Source organism: Giraffa tippelskirchi, chromosome 4 (genome assembly GCF_054371585.1).
Source record: "Giraffa tippelskirchi isolate mGirTip1 chromosome 4, T2T-mGirTip1v1.2.pri, whole genome shotgun sequence".
NCBI lineage: Eukaryota > Metazoa > Chordata > Mammalia > Artiodactyla > Giraffidae > Giraffa > Giraffa tippelskirchi.
This window is the reverse complement of record NC_137278.1, coordinates 38,344,045-38,361,713: the sequence shown is the minus strand read 5'-3', so window position 1 is coordinate 38,361,713 and position 17,669 is coordinate 38,344,045. Positions and strand designations below refer to the sequence as shown.

General features: G+C 37.2%; 1 protein-coding gene across 9 annotated transcripts in view; it reads left to right on the top strand.

The window, feature by feature from the left end:
* Positions 1–17,669, top strand: part of APLF (aprataxin and PNKP like factor) — a 142,101-nt gene that overhangs the window by 30,411 nt on the left and 94,021 nt on the right. For 8 of the 9 annotated variants that reach the window (XR_014083510.1, XR_014083509.1, XR_014083511.1 and 5 more), the window contains 3 exons: positions 1,269–1,413; positions 1,742–1,868; positions 10,934–11,118. Coding sequence is in view for 6 of the 9 variants with exons in the window: in XM_081595691.1 (XP_081451817.1) it covers positions 1,269–1,413; positions 1,742–1,868; positions 10,934–11,118 (457 nt within the window). In the remaining 3 variants the exon portion in view is untranslated. Of the gene's footprint in view, positions 1–1,268; positions 1,414–1,741; positions 1,878–10,933; positions 11,119–17,669 lie in introns of all 9 variants that reach the window. The other variant, XM_081595689.1, reaches the window with a different exon arrangement.

Genomic DNA, 17,669 nt, shown 5'->3' with positions numbered 1-17,669 from the left:
TAGGTATTTTTAAAATATTTATTGAATGAACAAAAACTGTGATGTTACACAGAAACTTAGTCTGAGTTTTATTTTGGCTGATTTCTGCCATGAATTCAAGTCTGCCTTTGAGGGAGGTTATTACTAGGAGATAACACAAAACAAATAAGATAAGCCACTAATTATTCTCTTCTCAGCTAGACAAAGTTTAAAAATCTTATATCTCTAATTTTTAAAATTTCCCTTTTACTGAGAAACATTTTACACATAGTACAATTTACCCCCTTTAAATGTATAATTCGATGTGGTTTGACGAATTTTTATAGTCACGTAAGAACCACCACAATGAGATATAGAACATTTTAATTTCCCCCCAGAATTCCCTCTTGCCTCTTTGTGGTCATTCCTTTCCCCCACCCCAGCTTCTGGTGACTACCGATCTGATTTCTGTCCTTTCAGCTTTACCCTTTCAGAATGCCACATAAATGAATTCATGTGATACGTACTTTTGTGTCTGCTGCTTTCACTTAGCAAACTGCCTTTGAAATTCCCCAGATGTTGTATAATCAGTACTTTTTTCCTTTTTATTTCTGAGTAGTATTTCCATCTACATTTTCAAATTGTCAAAAAGGTAAGTTAGTTGATTCCTGTCTATGCATACATAAAGAATAATGATCTAGAACTTTGGATAATCTTTCCACACTTTGCAGCAAGTAGGAGGCAGTTAGTTCTGCTAGTATGTTCCACATATGACCTTGGATGCTCCTTTGTTGGACTACAAGTTGGGAGATTTCACAAGTGGCTGTAATGGCCAGGACCCCAGTAGCAGCTGTGTATAAACTTGACCTCAGGGTTTTGTTTTTTCTTCAAGAGCCTAACTAGTTTAGCTGATGTTCTTACAGTTTGCATTTTCTCTTTGGAAACTTGGAGGTGATCTTAACTTTTGTAGACAATCTGGACTTATTTGCCTGTTTACTAAATAAGTAAATAGCTCTTCATCCTTCATAGAGATGGCTACTGCCCATCTTATAAATAGCTGTGGTTTCTAGGCCCATGCTTTGGGAAGATTAATGTGATGGTGTTACGGTGGGCAGAACATGAAGAACATATTCTAGTCTATGTATTTTATTCTGGTATACTGTAATCTGCTTTTTGTCTTCCTAAGTGTGATAAAAGTAGCATGACTCATTAGTTAGATGTACTTGGGAGAATCACATAATGTCATGGTAGGCAATAGAAGTGTTTTCAGTTTAAACGATTAATAAATGAATTTCAATTGTATTTTATAGAAATAGTCAAATGCTTGATGAAGATGATATATTGAATGAAACACCAAAATCTTCCTCAGCTGATTTGCTTGATAAAACACCCAGTGCCCCACAACTGGGAAGAAGCACAGAAACAGCGAAGACCCAGACCACTGCAAATAATGTGGTAAGAAATTTAAGATCTCATCCATTTATAACATGTTACTTAAGTTGTATTGAGGAGAGAAAAGACAACTGATATTAGACATATCTTGACAAAATTGCTAGCATTGATCTGCTTTTCCTGTTTTTAAGTTAAGCTCTAGAGAAGGTCACACTAGACCAACACTTAAGCTAATAGAAATGTTGAATTTCTTCCTTTGAGAAATTTAACTAATTCAGTCCACAGCTGCAGATGGGTGTTTTAATGGTAGCTCTCTTCAAAATAAATTGTTGTGAGGTTTCATTAAGGATGCAGGATTATTTTTAGCAATTAATATATAGGTGCCTTTTAGTCTTTCATAGGTGAAAGTAGAGCCTTGAGTAAGCAACAGCCAAATCCTTCCCAGAGGAAAAGAATCCTCCCAGCATGGATGTTAACAGAAAATTCAAGTGATCAGAACCTTTCAGTCATCAGTGGAGGTAGGTTTTGTTTCAAGAAAATATTTGACAGAATTTGAAAGTTTTTGAACAAGTGAAGATAAAATTGTAGTTGTATATGTGTGTAACTTGGCCTAACATTTCCTTAGGAGTCTTCATGAAGTTTAATTTAAATCATAAATTACTATTTTATGCCATTTATCAAATACCATTCTACTACTTACTATTATTTTTTAATTTTTTATTCTTTTAGCAGCTTAAAACAATACCCATTATTAACTCACAGTTTTAAAGCTCAGAAGTCTGGGCAGATTTGACTTAGTTGTCTGTTGAAATTTTCACGAGACAAATCCAAGTGTCAGGCTGGGCTCTGATCTGGGCGTCATGGGATATCCACTTACAAGATCATTTCAGTTTTTATGGAGACTTTGCTTCCTTGTAGTCGGAGGACTTGTTTTCCTGCTGACTATTGGCCAGGGCTCACTCTCAGCTACTAGAGGGCATTTTTCAGTTCTGAACTTCATCTTCAAGGCCAGGATGGCACAACAGACCTTTCTCCTGCTTTGCATCTAGTATCTCCTTGGTGACCAACTGAGAAAACTCTGCTTAAAGAATTTGTTGATTAGATCAGGCCCATATACATTATCTTTCAGTTAATTAACTCAGGATAATCTGTTATGGATAAACTGATACGTAAACTTAAAAATAGGTGCAACATTTATTTTTCCATATAACCAAACACAATCATGGGCATGATACCGCGTTCACAGTCCTGGGGATTAGGGCAGGAAATCCTGGGGAGGAGTCATTTTAGAGTTCTGCAGACCACACTAATGTCTCTCTACTTGTCCACTCTCCTAATATTAATATATTTAAGCGTTATCTTATTATTTAACTTTTGTCACTGTCCCAAATTATAGGGTCATTAAGTGTGATTAAAACTGTATAAATGTCTTAGAGGTCTCAGTTCAGTTCAGTCGCTCAGTCATGTCCGACTCTTTGCGACCCCATGAATTGCAGCACGCCAGGCCTCTCTGTCCATCACCAACTCCCGGAGTCTACCCAAACCCATGTCCATCGAGTCGGTTATGCCATCCAACCATCTCATCCTCTGTCGTCCCCTTCTCCTCCCGCCCCCAATCCTACCCAGCATTAGGGTCTTTTCTAATGAGTCAACCCTTCGCATGAGGTGGCCCAAGTATTGGAGTTTCAGCTTCAACATCAGACCTTCCAATGAACACCCAGGATTGATCTCTTTTAGGATGGATTGATTGGATCTCCTTGCAGTCCAAGGGACTCTCAAGAGTCTTTTCCAACACCACAGTTCAAAAGCATCAATTCTTCGGCGCTCAGCTTTGTTCACCGTCCAACTCTCACATCCATACATGACTACGGAAAAAACCATAGCCTTGACTAGACGGACTTTTGTTGGCAAAGTAATGTCTCTGCTTTTAAATATGCTATCTAGGTTGGCCATAACCTTCCTTCCAAGGAGTAAGCGTCTTTTAATTTCGTGGCTGCAATCACCATCAGCAGTGATTCTGGAGCCCCCCAAAATAAAGTCTGACACTGTTTCCACTGTTTCCCTATCTGTTTCCCATGAAGTGGTGGGACCAGATGCCATGATCTTAGTTTTCTGAATGTTGAGCTTTAAGCCAACTTTTTCACTCTCTTCTTTCACTTTCATCAAGAGGCTCTTTAGTTCTTCTTCACTTTCTGCTGTAAGGGTGGTGTCATCCGCATATCTGAGGTTATTGATATTTCTCCCAGCAATCTTGATTCCAGCTTGTGCTTCTTCCAGCCCAGCGTTTCTCATGATGTACTCTGCATATAAGTTAAATAAGCAGGGTGACAATATACGGCTTTGACGTACTCCTTTTCCTATTTGGAACCAGTCTGTTGTTCCATGTCCAGTTCTAACTGTTGCTTCCAGACCTGCATACAGGTTTCTCAAGAGACAGGTCAGATGGTCTGGTATTCCCATCTCTTTCAGAATTTTCCACAGTTTATTGTGATCCACACAGTCAAAGGCTTTGGCATAGTCAATAAAGAAGAAATAGATGTTTTTCTGGAACTCTCTTGCTTTTTCGATGATCCAGCGGATATTGGCAATTTGATCTCTGGTTCCTCTGCCTTTTCTAAAACCAGCTTGAACATCTGGAAGTTCACGGTTCACGTATTGCTGAAGCCTGGCTTGGAGAATTTTGAGCATTACTTTACTAGCATGTGAGATGAGTGCAATTGTGCGGTAGTTTGAGCATTCTTTGGCATGCCTTTCTTTGGGATTGGAATGAAAACTGACCTCTTGCAGTCCTGTGGCCACTGCTGAGTTTTCCAAATTTGCTGGCATATCGAGTGCAGCACTTTCACAGCATCACCTTTGAGGACTACCATTATTTTATTGCTATGGTATAAATTGTAGAAAGGAAATTACTTGATCAGAAACTACAAGTATTAAAGGATCATGACATGTTACTAAAATACTCCCTTTGTACTATCGTGAAAAAAAAAAAAAACATTTTGAAAAATTGTTTCCTGTCAACTCTAGGTTTCACCCATAACAATATGTGCCATTTATATATGTGAAAAAATAGTAAAAGTAAATGTAGAGGAAGTAGTACACCCATTAGTGAGAGAATTCACTGGAGCCCAGATGACAGGGATTGAATCCTAGTTCCTCTGTAAAGTCTGCTAATTATTATTATTATTTTCTTTTAAATTCTGCTGGTTTTTTGATTTATACTAATTTTAATTCTATATGTCATTAAAATAGATTTTCAAACAGATCTGTTAGGGTCATGTCTATGATAAAAGACAAGCACAGTAAAAACATTTCAAATTAAGTTAAAAAACTACAAGCACACAATGTTATGTGCTGAAAGAGTCAAAGATGAAGAGACCAGTGTTCTAGCACAGTTCATAGTCATGGCAGATACCACAGTGACTTATGTCATCTTCTGGATATTCCCATTGATTAAAGATTATTAAACTTTTTGCTACATTGTATTATTAAATCAGCATTTCATTTCCAATTTCTCAGTCATCTGAGGTTTAATTTCTGTTGGCTGCCTGTTTTCCTTTATGTGGGTCACATTTTCCTGTTTGTGCTGTTGGATGTTGGATGTTATGAATGATACAGTATAGAGACTTTGATTTTATATCCTTCTGAATAAATATTTTTATTCTAATAGGCAGTTAACTTGGCCTAATAGAAAATAGGAAATTTTCTTCCTGTTTTCTTCTTTCCCCCAAGATTATGAAAATCTTATGCTTTACTTTTAAAAAAGGCATTTTCAAAATTTCATATGATTTTTCACCTACACAAATGCAGGGTATAAAATAATGTGTGATGAAGTCAGTGATGGAAGAGCCAGAGATTCATGTGAGCGAGGATTATTCCTAGCTCATTGCAAGCCTCGATTACAACTTTGCAGCAGAAGAAGTGGAAGGGGCAGCATATAGGCCTATGCCACTCCTTTTAGCTCTGTCTACGGAGAAGGCAATGGCACTCCACTCCAGTACTCTTGCCTGGAAAATCCCATGGATGGAGGAGCCTGGTAGGCTACAGTCCATGGGGTCGCTAAGAGTCGGACACGACTGAGCGACTTCACTTTCACTTTTCCCTTTCATGCACTGGAGAAGGAAATGGCAACCCACTCCAGTATTCTTGCCTGGAGAATCCTGGGGACGACGGAGCCTGGTGGGCTGCCGTCTATGGGGTCGCACAGAGTCGGACACGACTGAAGCGACTTAGCAGCAGCAGCAGCACATTGTCCCAGAAAGGAAAGAAGCATCAGAGCTGATGGAAATTTCATTAAGTTTGTCAACCCATTCCTTCCTCTCCTTCTCAGTTAACAACTCAGGGATCTGTACAGAATGTTCCTTACTTAAAATGCTAATTTGAGTTACAGTAGGATCAGAATGATCTTGTGGCAAGAATAGGTTATATATTATGTGTTGAGGGAGATGTGATTTAATCTGGAGCATTTTCATATTTAAATCTAAGATTTCCTTGTAAGGGTTTTATTTATTCCAGGACAGTGGTTTTGAATTCCCTACTCCCCCCATCATTACATGTATGTCTTTATCAGTAACATTTCTCATTAAGTGTGGGGCCTCTCCATTTGCAGGAAGGGATTGGGAATGGAGGATGGTAGTGGAGAGGGGGCAGACACTTCCTCTCATTAGAACATTTTCTGTAATATAGAAAGAATAACTATTCAACCAAAAATTGACCAGTGAATTTCTTCCTTGCCAGCAAGTTCTTTTCTTTCAGAGTTGTTTTGCACTGTAATTGCTTCTGTACTATCATTATTACATTACTTATAATTGTCCAAAATATATTTGCTTCCAATTATGAATATATCCATTTATTTTCACTTGGTAAATGTACCATATAAAATATGAAGCACTTTTTTTGGACACCCCACCTTGAAAACACAAATGAAAGTAATTTGACATTGCTTTAGACAGGAATATTAAATAATGTGTGGGCGCTAAGTTCCTTCAGTCAGGTCCGACTCTGTGACCCTATGGACTATAGCCTGCCAGGCTACTTTGTCTATGGGATTCTCCAGACAAGAATGCCATGCCCTCCTCCAGGGGATCTTCCTGACCCAGGGATGGAACCCCTGTTTCTTATGGCTCTTGCATTGGTAGGCACGTTCTTTACCACTAGCGCCACCTGGGAAGCCCCCATTATATAGTGCACAAAGCTAAAGCTTCAAAATAAAGTCTTTGCATTTAAGCATTTCTTATAAATTCCTACTTTGGGGAAATATAAGAAAAAAGGTAGGTTACTTAACTTTTTTAAAGACAGAGAGATTTAGAAGGAAATAACAGTTTAGTACTTGAATCCAGCTAATTAAAAGTTTGAAGTACTTTGACTTTTTCTGCTCTGTAGTTTTTATTGTTGTTGTTTTGTTCGTTTAAGTAGTTTATCATCCAGGTCAATAGACCAATGCTAGTGATTTTTAAAAATCAATTTCCAGGATGCATTTTAGGCTCATTTAGGTATAGGATACTTTAAGTCTTTTATAGCTTTAATACTATATTGTGTTCATTGATCTTTATTTAGACTACCTGAAACCATCTTGATATTTTTGAACCATCTGTGTCTTTAAATACAAGACAAATAATAATAATGTTAATTGATGTTAACTGACTTGGCAATTAACTAAATGGCAGAGATATAATTGAGATGTAGCTCTGCCTGACTGTAAAGCACGTGCTCTGAACCGTATCACTTTATAGCCACCTAAATTTACCCTCTGTATGTTTTGGAGATTTAGTTTTGTTTTTGCTTTTTATTTTATTAATATGTCCTTGCATTATTTTCTAGATCTTTTCTCAGTTTAACTGTTGTTTTAATTCTTACATGTACATGGATGTTTGCTGTGATCAGGCTATCCTTTCTGTTTTTCAACTAATATACTTCTAGTTTATTTAGTTTTTTGGGTCCCCAGATATTATTCCTTGGATGTTATCATGAGTTTCTTAGACCTGAGCTAAAATTTTTTCCATGTCCCTTAATGATTGGTAAGTGAATATATTTGGGCAAAGACTTTCAGAGCTTCCCCTTCTCTTTGCTTCTGTCTGCTTCCTTAGCTCTCTAGGGCCCAGGACAAGGTATAACTCCTAGGGTTTGATGTTCTTGGTAGATTAAAAGGAGCTTTTATATTTTCACTGGTTTTATGCTACCCTTTAGTACTCTTCTTTCCCCATCTTCTAACCCTCCAACATGAAGTAATGAAAAGTGACAGATGCTGATAAAGGTTGAAGTAGTAAATAGTCCCCAAACCATTTGGTTTACATTTAATTTTGTACACTGAGTATTTTCTCTGTGACAATATAGATGATAAATATTTAACTGACATTGTTTAGTTTGATTATAGTTCAGTGTTTACTTAAAGTACTAGTTATTCTGTTTATTTCAAGCAACGTTGTTAAGTGGTCTAACTAATTCTGATTGTTTTTTAGCCTCTTGGATTTTCTAGATGTATAGTCATATCTATAGAATTATGATAATTTTGGCTCTTCTGATCTATTTATTGCTTTTAAAAGCATTTCTTATTTCATAAGTTAGATCCTATAAGTTTGAAATAAAAATGGATAAAATTGGCATCTCTGTTCCTGATTTTAACAGGAATTGTGTTAGTATTTCAGCATTTAGTATGATTGGTATTCAATTCTGATATTCTTATTATGTTTGGGTTGATTGATTCAATGTCAGATTTTTCCATTATAGGTATGTGAGCATTGTAGAAAATGAATTAAGTGAGTTTTTAATATATGTTCAAGGACAGAAATATCTTTTTTTTTTTTTATAGAACTTTCTTTTATCACAATCTGGGCCTGGTGCCTACTTCTAGTAGTTGATAGTTCTGGCATAGGAATAGGTTAAGTTGACCAGCAAAAAAGAATGAAACACCTCAAAGCAGATTAGAATAACACACATTTAACGTATAAGGAATTATCAGTTCAAATTGGTGGAGAAAGGATGCATCATTATTAAATACAATGTAGGAGAATTAGATTTCCATCTGGAAGAAAATAATAGAGCACTCACTGTTCATGTCACGTTTATAAATAAGCTTCTGAATTAATAACCAATGTTAAAAATTGAAACTAAGGCATATGAAGAAAATATGGGGAAACATTTTTTATTACTTCTGGGAGACTTTCCTAAGATGATAGGAAGCCTAGAATAAGGGAAAATTTGACAGACATATTTTGGTCCAGAAATTCCAATTCTAGATATTTATCCCAGAGAAATAATAGCATGTATGCTTTTAGTCCTGTGTGTATTCTTGTATTTGCTTAAACTTAGGAAAAAGCTGAGAAGAATATATATAAAATTGTTAATATGGCTGTTAGGAGTGGTTTGTTTGAAGGATAAAATTAGATGGATGTGATTTTAATGATATATTACATATAGTTGAGCTAGTATTCATGTAGTATTAGTGTAATTGGCTCATATGAGTAAATGCAGTTAGTAATTGTTCAAAATAAACTGATTTGTACTAATAGCTAATTTCTTTTACATTTTTATCATTTAACTGTACTCATCCTGAATTTAAAAAAATGTATTTTATATACCAGAGATAAAGATTGTTATGAGCCATTGGGCTTCCCCTGTGGCTCAGCAGTAAAGAATCCTCCTGTGATACAGGAGATGCAGGAGATGCAAGTTTGATCCGTAGGTTGGGAAGATCCCTTGGAGGGGGAAATGGCAACCCACTCCAGTATTCTTGTCAGGAAAATCCCATGGGCTGCAGTCCATAAGCTTGCAAAGAGTTGGACACGACTGAGCACAGCATAACAGACAGATGAGCCAGCTAACTTATTTATCTTATATATGCTTTGTGAAGAGCATTTAAATAATATCAAAATGACTTCTTGCTATGCAAAAAGAAAGAGCTCTGGTCCCTAGAAGGAATGTTTGTAGTATCTCGTTTGGAATTTTAAAGAATTGAATATTATAAATGTGTATTTTTTAATTTTAGAATTTTATATACATCTGTGACCCGTGGAATGGGGTAACCTGCCATTTGTGCAGAAACTGTGTCTGATTTATAGTTTTTAGTTCTTAGCATAGTAGACAATATCATAATTGATTATTTCCCTTGGTTTGACAATTTACATCTGTTGTATCACCAAACTATATAGTCCGTTCTATTTAGCTCTATTTCTGACAGTTTCTAAAATGATAGGAAATGTTTCCTAATTTAGATTTAAAACAAAGATGTAAGTAATTGAGGCCAAGTTTACTTATTAGTATATACATGTTACCTTTGATAAATATATTACTTTCATATTGGTTCAGTGATTTTCCTATTTAATAATATGGATAATATTCTATTAGTCCATATTATCAATTTTTATTATCAAGTTCAGGTCATTTCAATATCCTATAGAACAGCTCTGAGCAAACTATAGCCTAGGAGCCAAATTCAGCCCACTGCCTGTTTCTGTAAAGAAAGCTTTTATGGAACATAGCCACTCTCATCCATGTATGTATTGTCTGTGGCTGCTTTCACACTACAAAGGCAGAGTTGGGTAGTTGTGACAAATATACAGCTTTTTACAGAAGTTCACTAACCCTTGCTTTAGAACATTAGAATAGTGACTACAGATTGCCTTACATACCTTTATCCAGGCTCTGAAGGTTTCTTTGGACAATTTTCTGTTTATGCTTACAATTTAATTACTCATACGTATTCATTGAGTGCCAGTTTTGTGTTAGGCGCAGGTCTAGATACTGGAGACACAAAGTAGGGAATAGTAAAGAAGGTACAGGAAGCCTCTGCCCTCATAAATCAGAGAAGAAAGACAACTAACCATGAAGATTTCCCTCTTTAGATCTTTTTTCTTTTCTGATTAGACAGTTCATGAATTTTTTAACAAAATGTGATACTGACTTAAGTTTCTCCACTACACTGAACCTTGAATAAGGGTTATGACAATGCAGTGTCCATTGTTATTGGAGATTTATTTTCTTTTATTAGTTAAGTTTGTAGAGGTTGCTTCCCCTTTTCAGTTATTTTAGGTTTTTAATCTGTCTTTAAGGTAATTTAAGTTGCATTTCTCACTATGGGTGGTAGGGGCTCAGTAAGTATGTGTAAAATTCATTGGTTGCTATATGTCAGATTTTCCGTTAGAGAAATTCATTGCTAAAATTAAGAAACTATCCATATGATAACTAATATACATGTGATACTCTGATAATTTATATATCTTACCTGATTTACTCCTCCTAATAACTCCATGAGTTATTATAATTCCCTTTTTCTAGATGATGAGACCAAAGTTCAGAGAGGTAAGGTTAAAACAGTTAAAGGATGGTGCCTGCCCATATTAGCATCTTGGCCTGGATATCTTCAGGGCTGGAGTTCTTGGCTATGGTGTTGCTTAATACTTCTTGAGATTTGGAAATATGCATTTTCAGATTGGCCTTAATATAGATAGAACTTTAGTTTTTACTCTTTTATCATTTTTATTTTTGCTTTCATTCACTTTTTTTTGGTATGGATTATTGACATTTGAAGGTACAGGAGATAATTTTCTTCTTCTTTTTCCTTGTGTTTATGTGCTTGTGTATGATTAAGATAATAATGTAACCTGGGAAAGTGAACAAGAAAGAGTCTGCAAAGATAAAACCCAAGTAACCATGACACAGCAAGGAAAAAAGCGATTAATTTCATCAGGAAGTTCAGAAAGTACATCAGCAGAGCAAGACACAGGAAAAAAGTGCAAAAATGCTGATCAAGAAGAGTCTATCATTTCATCCAAGGTGATTTTTAAGATATTCATTATTTCGTTGTTTATTTTCTCCACCAAGTGTTCTCGTTAGGATAATTATATGCTATATATATCAATGAAAAACCAAATGCTTTTTATATTGTTTCTCAAGATTTGTTATTTTGTTTGATTTTGTTGTTTGGCTTTTTAATATAGCACTTGCAATGTAGAAAACAAAGCTATTTAATTTAGAAATTTTCAGACTGAAAAATAGGTGGAGACCACTTGACTCTGGTCATAATTTGTTACCTCCCTTTTGAAACTCTGGGTTTTTGGTCATTCTCAGGCTGCCTGTCACTACTTTTTTCTTGATAAATATTAAGAGAGGAACAATTGATGAGTAGTTCTTAACAGCCTGTTGCAGAATTACTTCTGGGTTTACTTGCAGTATTTATAAATCTTTTCTATCCCCTTTCAGTTTTTGCTAATTTATTAGAATGGTTTGGCTGACTTAAGCATTCTTTGATACTGGGTACTCTAAGAAAATGAGATTATTGGATGAATTTCAAAAGAAAGAAGGGGAAAAAAAGAGAGAGAGAGATAACTCTAGGACAAAAATATCAGATATTCTTCCTTTCAGGAGAAGAGTGGCTTTAAATGATCATTTTCATGATCCTTGTAGTCTTGTGGCTAAGCTCTGTGGGTCTCCATTTGTTTAGTCTCAGGGAGAGCCAAAGGAATAGGATTGCTTTTAGAATAGTATGCACTGGATTGATTGAAATTTCAGCCACTATCCCAGAGAATCACGTCTTTGATAGTTCTCCCCTCACTCCTGCCTCCTCTCTAGTGAGAAACAGGATCCTTTCTTCCAGCTAGAAAGCAGAGTCTAATCACTATAGGCTCAACTCTTCTACTTACTTATGTAGTCAAGCTTAATAAATGAAAACAAAATGTATTCTAACTCACATATATTGATCATAAAAACTTACCTATAAATTTTATGTGAATTTTGAGCCCTAATATTCTCTGCTTTACTCTCTAAACATATTGTTGACCTAAAGCAAATAGATTTCCAGATATTTCTCAAGTAAAGATGAGTTTATTTGGGATCAGCAGAGAATTGTATTTTGGAGTCTTCAGCCATGGGTGCAAGTTCCTGCATAGCAGAGGAAAGAGAATGCTTTCATAGCCCACAGTAAACAGATTTCATGGTTTTTCGTTGGCTGAGTCTTTGCCATGAAGGAAGAAGACTCTCTTCTTCCTGTTGCACTCTGCTGTCATCTCAGGGCATGAGAACTGTGCTTTCTGGTCTCCCAACTCTATTTAATTTTTTACATTTCCTCATTTTGGTTAAGATTTTTCTCTGAAAGCATTGCTAATCAAGAGTCAGGTTTTCAGTGACTTTTTGTCCTTTAGTGCCAGGAGGGACCTTTGCTGGGTGTGGCATCTCACATTGGAGTGAAAGTACACAGATTGGAAACCTGTTGAAGTCACATTCAAGTATCAAGGAGAGGTAGGAGGAAGAATTTTCAGGCACTTTTAATGTAAAGTTTGTCTATTATCAAAATCATAGAGATTGGAGGGTATTGAAGTGTTCTGTCATCATCAAAGGTTTGACAGACAAGCTGCCAACAGGCCTGGTCTGGATATCTTCAGAAAGCTGTCTCATCAGATGTCATCTGCTTCAATTCTGGGAAATCTTTTCTTTCAGGTCATCAGATAATGTGCAGATCTAGTCAGGGTTTGGTACATTTTTTATATGTGTCATGTGAATTCAAGAGTCTCCTTCTTGGGGTTTGGTGGCACAAAGGCTGGTTAGCAGTACGTGATAGGGGCCTTTCCAGTGAGGTTGAAGAGAGTTCTTCTGGAAGTGTTTCTTTCCAATAGGCAAAATATCCAGATTGTCAGGTATATTTTAGGTCATTATCCCCCAAGAGTACACTGTGGAAAGATTGCTCTACCAAAACACAGTTATTTTTAATAGCATTTAGGCTTTTGCTACATTGGAGTATCTCTCCTTTTACCAGTTGTGAGTCAAAAGAAGCAAGAGCATCCTGTGGCTATCTTAAACTGCGAGAGCTTATGAGTTCTGAAAGGGGTGGATCTGAGATTCAGAATGACCAATGACAATGCTTTTGGCCAAGGCATTTTGGCCAAAATTTTTGGAGGGCCTTTACTAATTTTGTCAACTGAGTAATAATAATGCCATTAGTGCATTCAACTAAACAGAGATTGAGGGTGGTAAGCACAGTGAAAGTGTTGAAAATTGGCCGAATAGCACAGACTTTTTGAAGTACCTGACCAATAAGATGTGTTCCTTGATCGCCATGAAATTTGAGAGGAATTCCTCTGATAGGGATAATCTTTTCTAAAAGGACTTTAACCACAGAAGAAGCAGTAGCATGTCTGCAAGGGATGCCTGTCTGTATGTGAAAACACAGACCATTACTAAAACATTTGTACCCATGAGCCAGAGCAAGTTGTGAGACCTTGAATGGTTCATTGGGCTGTTTAAACTGTTTGGCAGCATTATAAACAAGCTTTCTTGGGTTGTATTTCAGACAAGTAGGACAAGTGAGATAGATGTTTTTGATGGCCTTGTTAATGTTTGCACATCAATATTGATGGATGAATGCTATCATTTTGTCAGTAGGCCAGTGGTTTAATGCATGTATAGTGCTGAAGAATGGGGATTTTAGAGTATCCAGGAGGACTGGGTTGTTAGTCTAAACCAGAGCTTCCTCTTTTATCAAACCAACAATTTTTAAATTTCCAATCTTGTTTTTCCTTTTCTGAAGCCAGTTGTTAGGCTTCTTTGGTCTGTTTTTTTAAGTTATCATTTGGGAAGATTTCTCTTTGGACCAACAGCTTGCTATTGGCCCTGTACAGGGCAACATTCCCTGCAGAAATGTCATCAAAGTTATTTCCCTTAGCTTCCAGAGAGTCAAGTGTAGAATGCCCCAGAATATTAGTAATACCTAAAGTGGCAGATAAAAATATTACATCCAGTAAACATAAGGGTCACTTAAGATTTTATTTCAGCAGAAAGTAAGGAAGTCACATGGCTTCACAGTATTCCAAAATCATAAGCTACTGTATAGTGTATAAATATTATATTTGTGTATAATATTGTAAAAGTGTATACCATCAGTATAAATATTGGCAGCTTTGCCCTTGGCTTAAGTACAAGCCCATATGAGAGTGTATAATTCCTCCTGTTTGGCCAAAGTAGCCAAAGGTAAAGATGCTGCCTCAACAACATCAAAAGGAGTTGCAAAGCATACCTAGCATATTTACCATTGTTACCTTTTAAATAAGAATGTCAGTGACTCTTGAGAAGTCAGTGTTACCAAGAGGTCTTTCCTGTAAATCATTATGAGTCAGGAGGTGGTCAGTCAGTGTCCTCTTTGGTGGTAAGTTGGGGACTTCTTTGGTGACAGAGGGGAGAAGAATAGCAGGTACAACATAAAGGAGTTATGTGAGGAGAAGTTAATGAAAGGACTTACTTCTTAGGATGTGAGGCACCTGACAGAAATATTAAGTGTGATGAGAATTCAGGAGGGCTTCTACTGCATGATGTACAAAAATGGTTAAAGGGGATCCCATGATTTTCTTGGTGGCCTTAACCAAAAGAGCAGTAGCTGTAATAGCTTTAAGGCAAGCAGGTTATCCCTATACCACAGAGTCCAGTTCCTGGCTGTAATGCAGTGTGGGTTGATGGTGGACTCATGGTTTTGGGTGAGTACCCCAAGGGCATTTTCTTCCTTTTCATATATAAAAGGGGAAAAAAAGAGAATCTGATAATTGGGATTCTCAAAGGCAGGTGGGTTCATGAGATGCAGCTTTAAGACTTTAAAGGCAGTGTTTGGTTTTTTCCATAAGTTTGAGTCATGGTTGTTATTGTTCAATAAAGCATACATATGTTTGGCTGTAAGAGAGAAATTTGAAATTCAGCTTTGGAAATAACCAACCAGCCCAAGAAGACTTAGCATATAGCATGTAGTCTTGGGTTTGGGGAAGCTTAGGATACCATGAAGTGTATCTGGATCTCCTTAAAGCTTTTGTGCTGATATCAGGTGCCCTAAATATCAAACCTGGGTTTGGGTAAACTGTAATTTTTCTTTGATGACCTTATGTTCCTAAAAGCTTTGGCAAGTGGATACTGTTTTTTTGTGAGGAGGCTTGAGAAGGAGAGCAAAGAAGCAAATGAAACACATATTACATCAAAATAGAACCTCTAGGGAACCTTACATAATCCAGATCAGCCTTTAGTATTTGTAAGAAATAAGGATTCTCAGCAAAACCCTGAGTCATTACTGTCCAGATGAATTGCTTTTCTTCCTAAGTGAGGGCAGAAAGATATTGGTCAGCCTCATCAACTGGAATGGATGTTAGTAATTATGGGTGTTAGGAACAACAGAGTGTCAAGGGATAACAATGTTGTTTACTGCTCAGAGATCCTGGAGGAACCTCCACCCTCAGCCCCTAGGTTTTGTTCACCTGGCTGGTGTAAGGATTAATGAGGCCTTGAGCCTTGTAATGTTCTTTTATGGTCTTTATGCCTTTCAGGGCTTTCTTTTCTTATAGAATATTAATTAAGTCTGGTTAAGTGGTTTTTGAGGGATCTATTTGAATCTTGGTGGGATGTGTGCTGTGAGTTTTGCCAGTACCAACTGGAGATTTTACCCATAAGGGAAGTGGTAACTGATTCACTAGGGACAAGTGATCAATATTTCCAGATCAGTATTAGCTTTAGTACTATCAGAAGCAAACCAGATAAAAGATGTCAAAGGATCATTTCATTCGCCTGGTTCGTTACTTTGATAACTGTTGTCAAATTCTAGAATTATTTCCCCTTTTTGGGAAAAAGAAATTCCAGCATGACACTTCTTTAAGAAGTCTCAGCCTAATAAATGAGTTGGGGGCCAAGGAACTAAGGAGCAAGGGGTATGCATCTCTCAAAGGGCCTAAGTGAAAGGGAGTAGGTTCAGAGACAGGAACCTCTTGAGGCTCGTTAGAAATCCCACGGATTGAGCTGTGTTCAGACTGCTTTATAGTAGTGCGGTTGGCACTAAGAGTGTGACTTCAGGGTCAGTTAGGACTAGAACAGACTTGTCCCCAGTCTGGAGAAATGTTTCTCGAGGTTGGCAGAGAGGGGAGACTAGGAAGAGCCCCTGTTGTTTCTCAGACTCCTGTCACTGAGAATTGGGCAGATGTTGGAAAGGCTGGTTAGAGGATTGAAGGTGTCTGAAGTACTTAACAGTACATTTGTAGCAGTCTCTTTCGACTATCCTGGCTCTTCGCCATAATAGCAGAAACTAGGAGGGTTTTGATTTTGTTTGGAGTCTTTAGTTGGTGGTTTGAAGATAGTAGTCTTCCTTTTGGGTGATCCATCTAGAGTTTGAGTGAGCCGGCTTGCCAGATGAGCTAAATATGGAGTGGACATGATTTCCCATTCTGTCCTGGTCCTTTTTACTAGAAAAGAAAGGACCCAGTTCAGCCCATTAATAAACATGGGGTTAATAGATACCCAGGTGGAATCAACATCTGAAAGAAGAGTAGAATTTTCCTTTAAAACAATCTGAAGTTGATTGTAATAGTCATGAATAGGATCGTCAGATTTTTGTGTGCAGGCCTGAATTCTGTTCCAATCAACAGGCTTTGGGAAAGCCATAGAAATCACCTGATGAACTTGCCTCATGATTTCTGAAGTGTGATCATATAATGGGCTTCCCAGGTGGCTCAGAAGTAAGAATCCACCTGCCAATGCAGGAGCCACAGGAAACACAGGTTTGATCCCTGGGCCTGGAAGATCCCCTGGAGTAGGAAATGGCAACCCACTCCAGTATTTCTGCCAGAATAATCCCATGGATGGAGGAGCCTGGCCAGCTATAGTCCATGAGTCACAAAGAGTTGGAAAAGACGGAGCATGCACACATGATCAAATAATAAGTTAGTGATCTGGTCTCTGAGATGTAATTCTAGAGACCTTTCAAGATTTTCCCAGCTAGATGTTTTTATCCAGTGCTGGGCCCAGTCTTCACTGACAAGTGTAAAATTAGATGATATAAGTCAGAAACCAGGTTGATAAGTTTGAATAACTATATTAAATTCCTCTGCAAATCAATGGGGATCTTCTGTTACTTTGGGAAAGTCTTTGACTATGGCTCACAGTTCAGCTTTAGTCCAAGGAATATAAGAAACTAAGAGTTTAACATCTGGATTCTCAGAAGGCTTAATTTTAAAGGGACAGGTTCTGGCAGTTTCAGAGGAAGAGAGTAGGGAGAGTTTCAGAGAAAACGGGAAGTTTGGCAGGAAAATGAGTGTGGGGTCACTGAGGGTAGAGAGGAGGCATCGACAGTGTAGAAGGGAAGAGGAAGATTGTGCCAGAGGTGTAGGAGCTAAGGGAGAGGCAAGATGGTACCATATGTGGAACCTGAGAAAAAGAAGCTAAGGAAGAGAGCCTGAAGCTTCAGAAACCATTCTATTTTTCCTTAATCATTTGCCTCAGTTAATCTTAAAATCTTATTTTGCAGAGAGGCAATTTTAAACTTCTGATAACATTGGGAAGCTTCAAAATATCAATCAAAATCGTCATTCCAT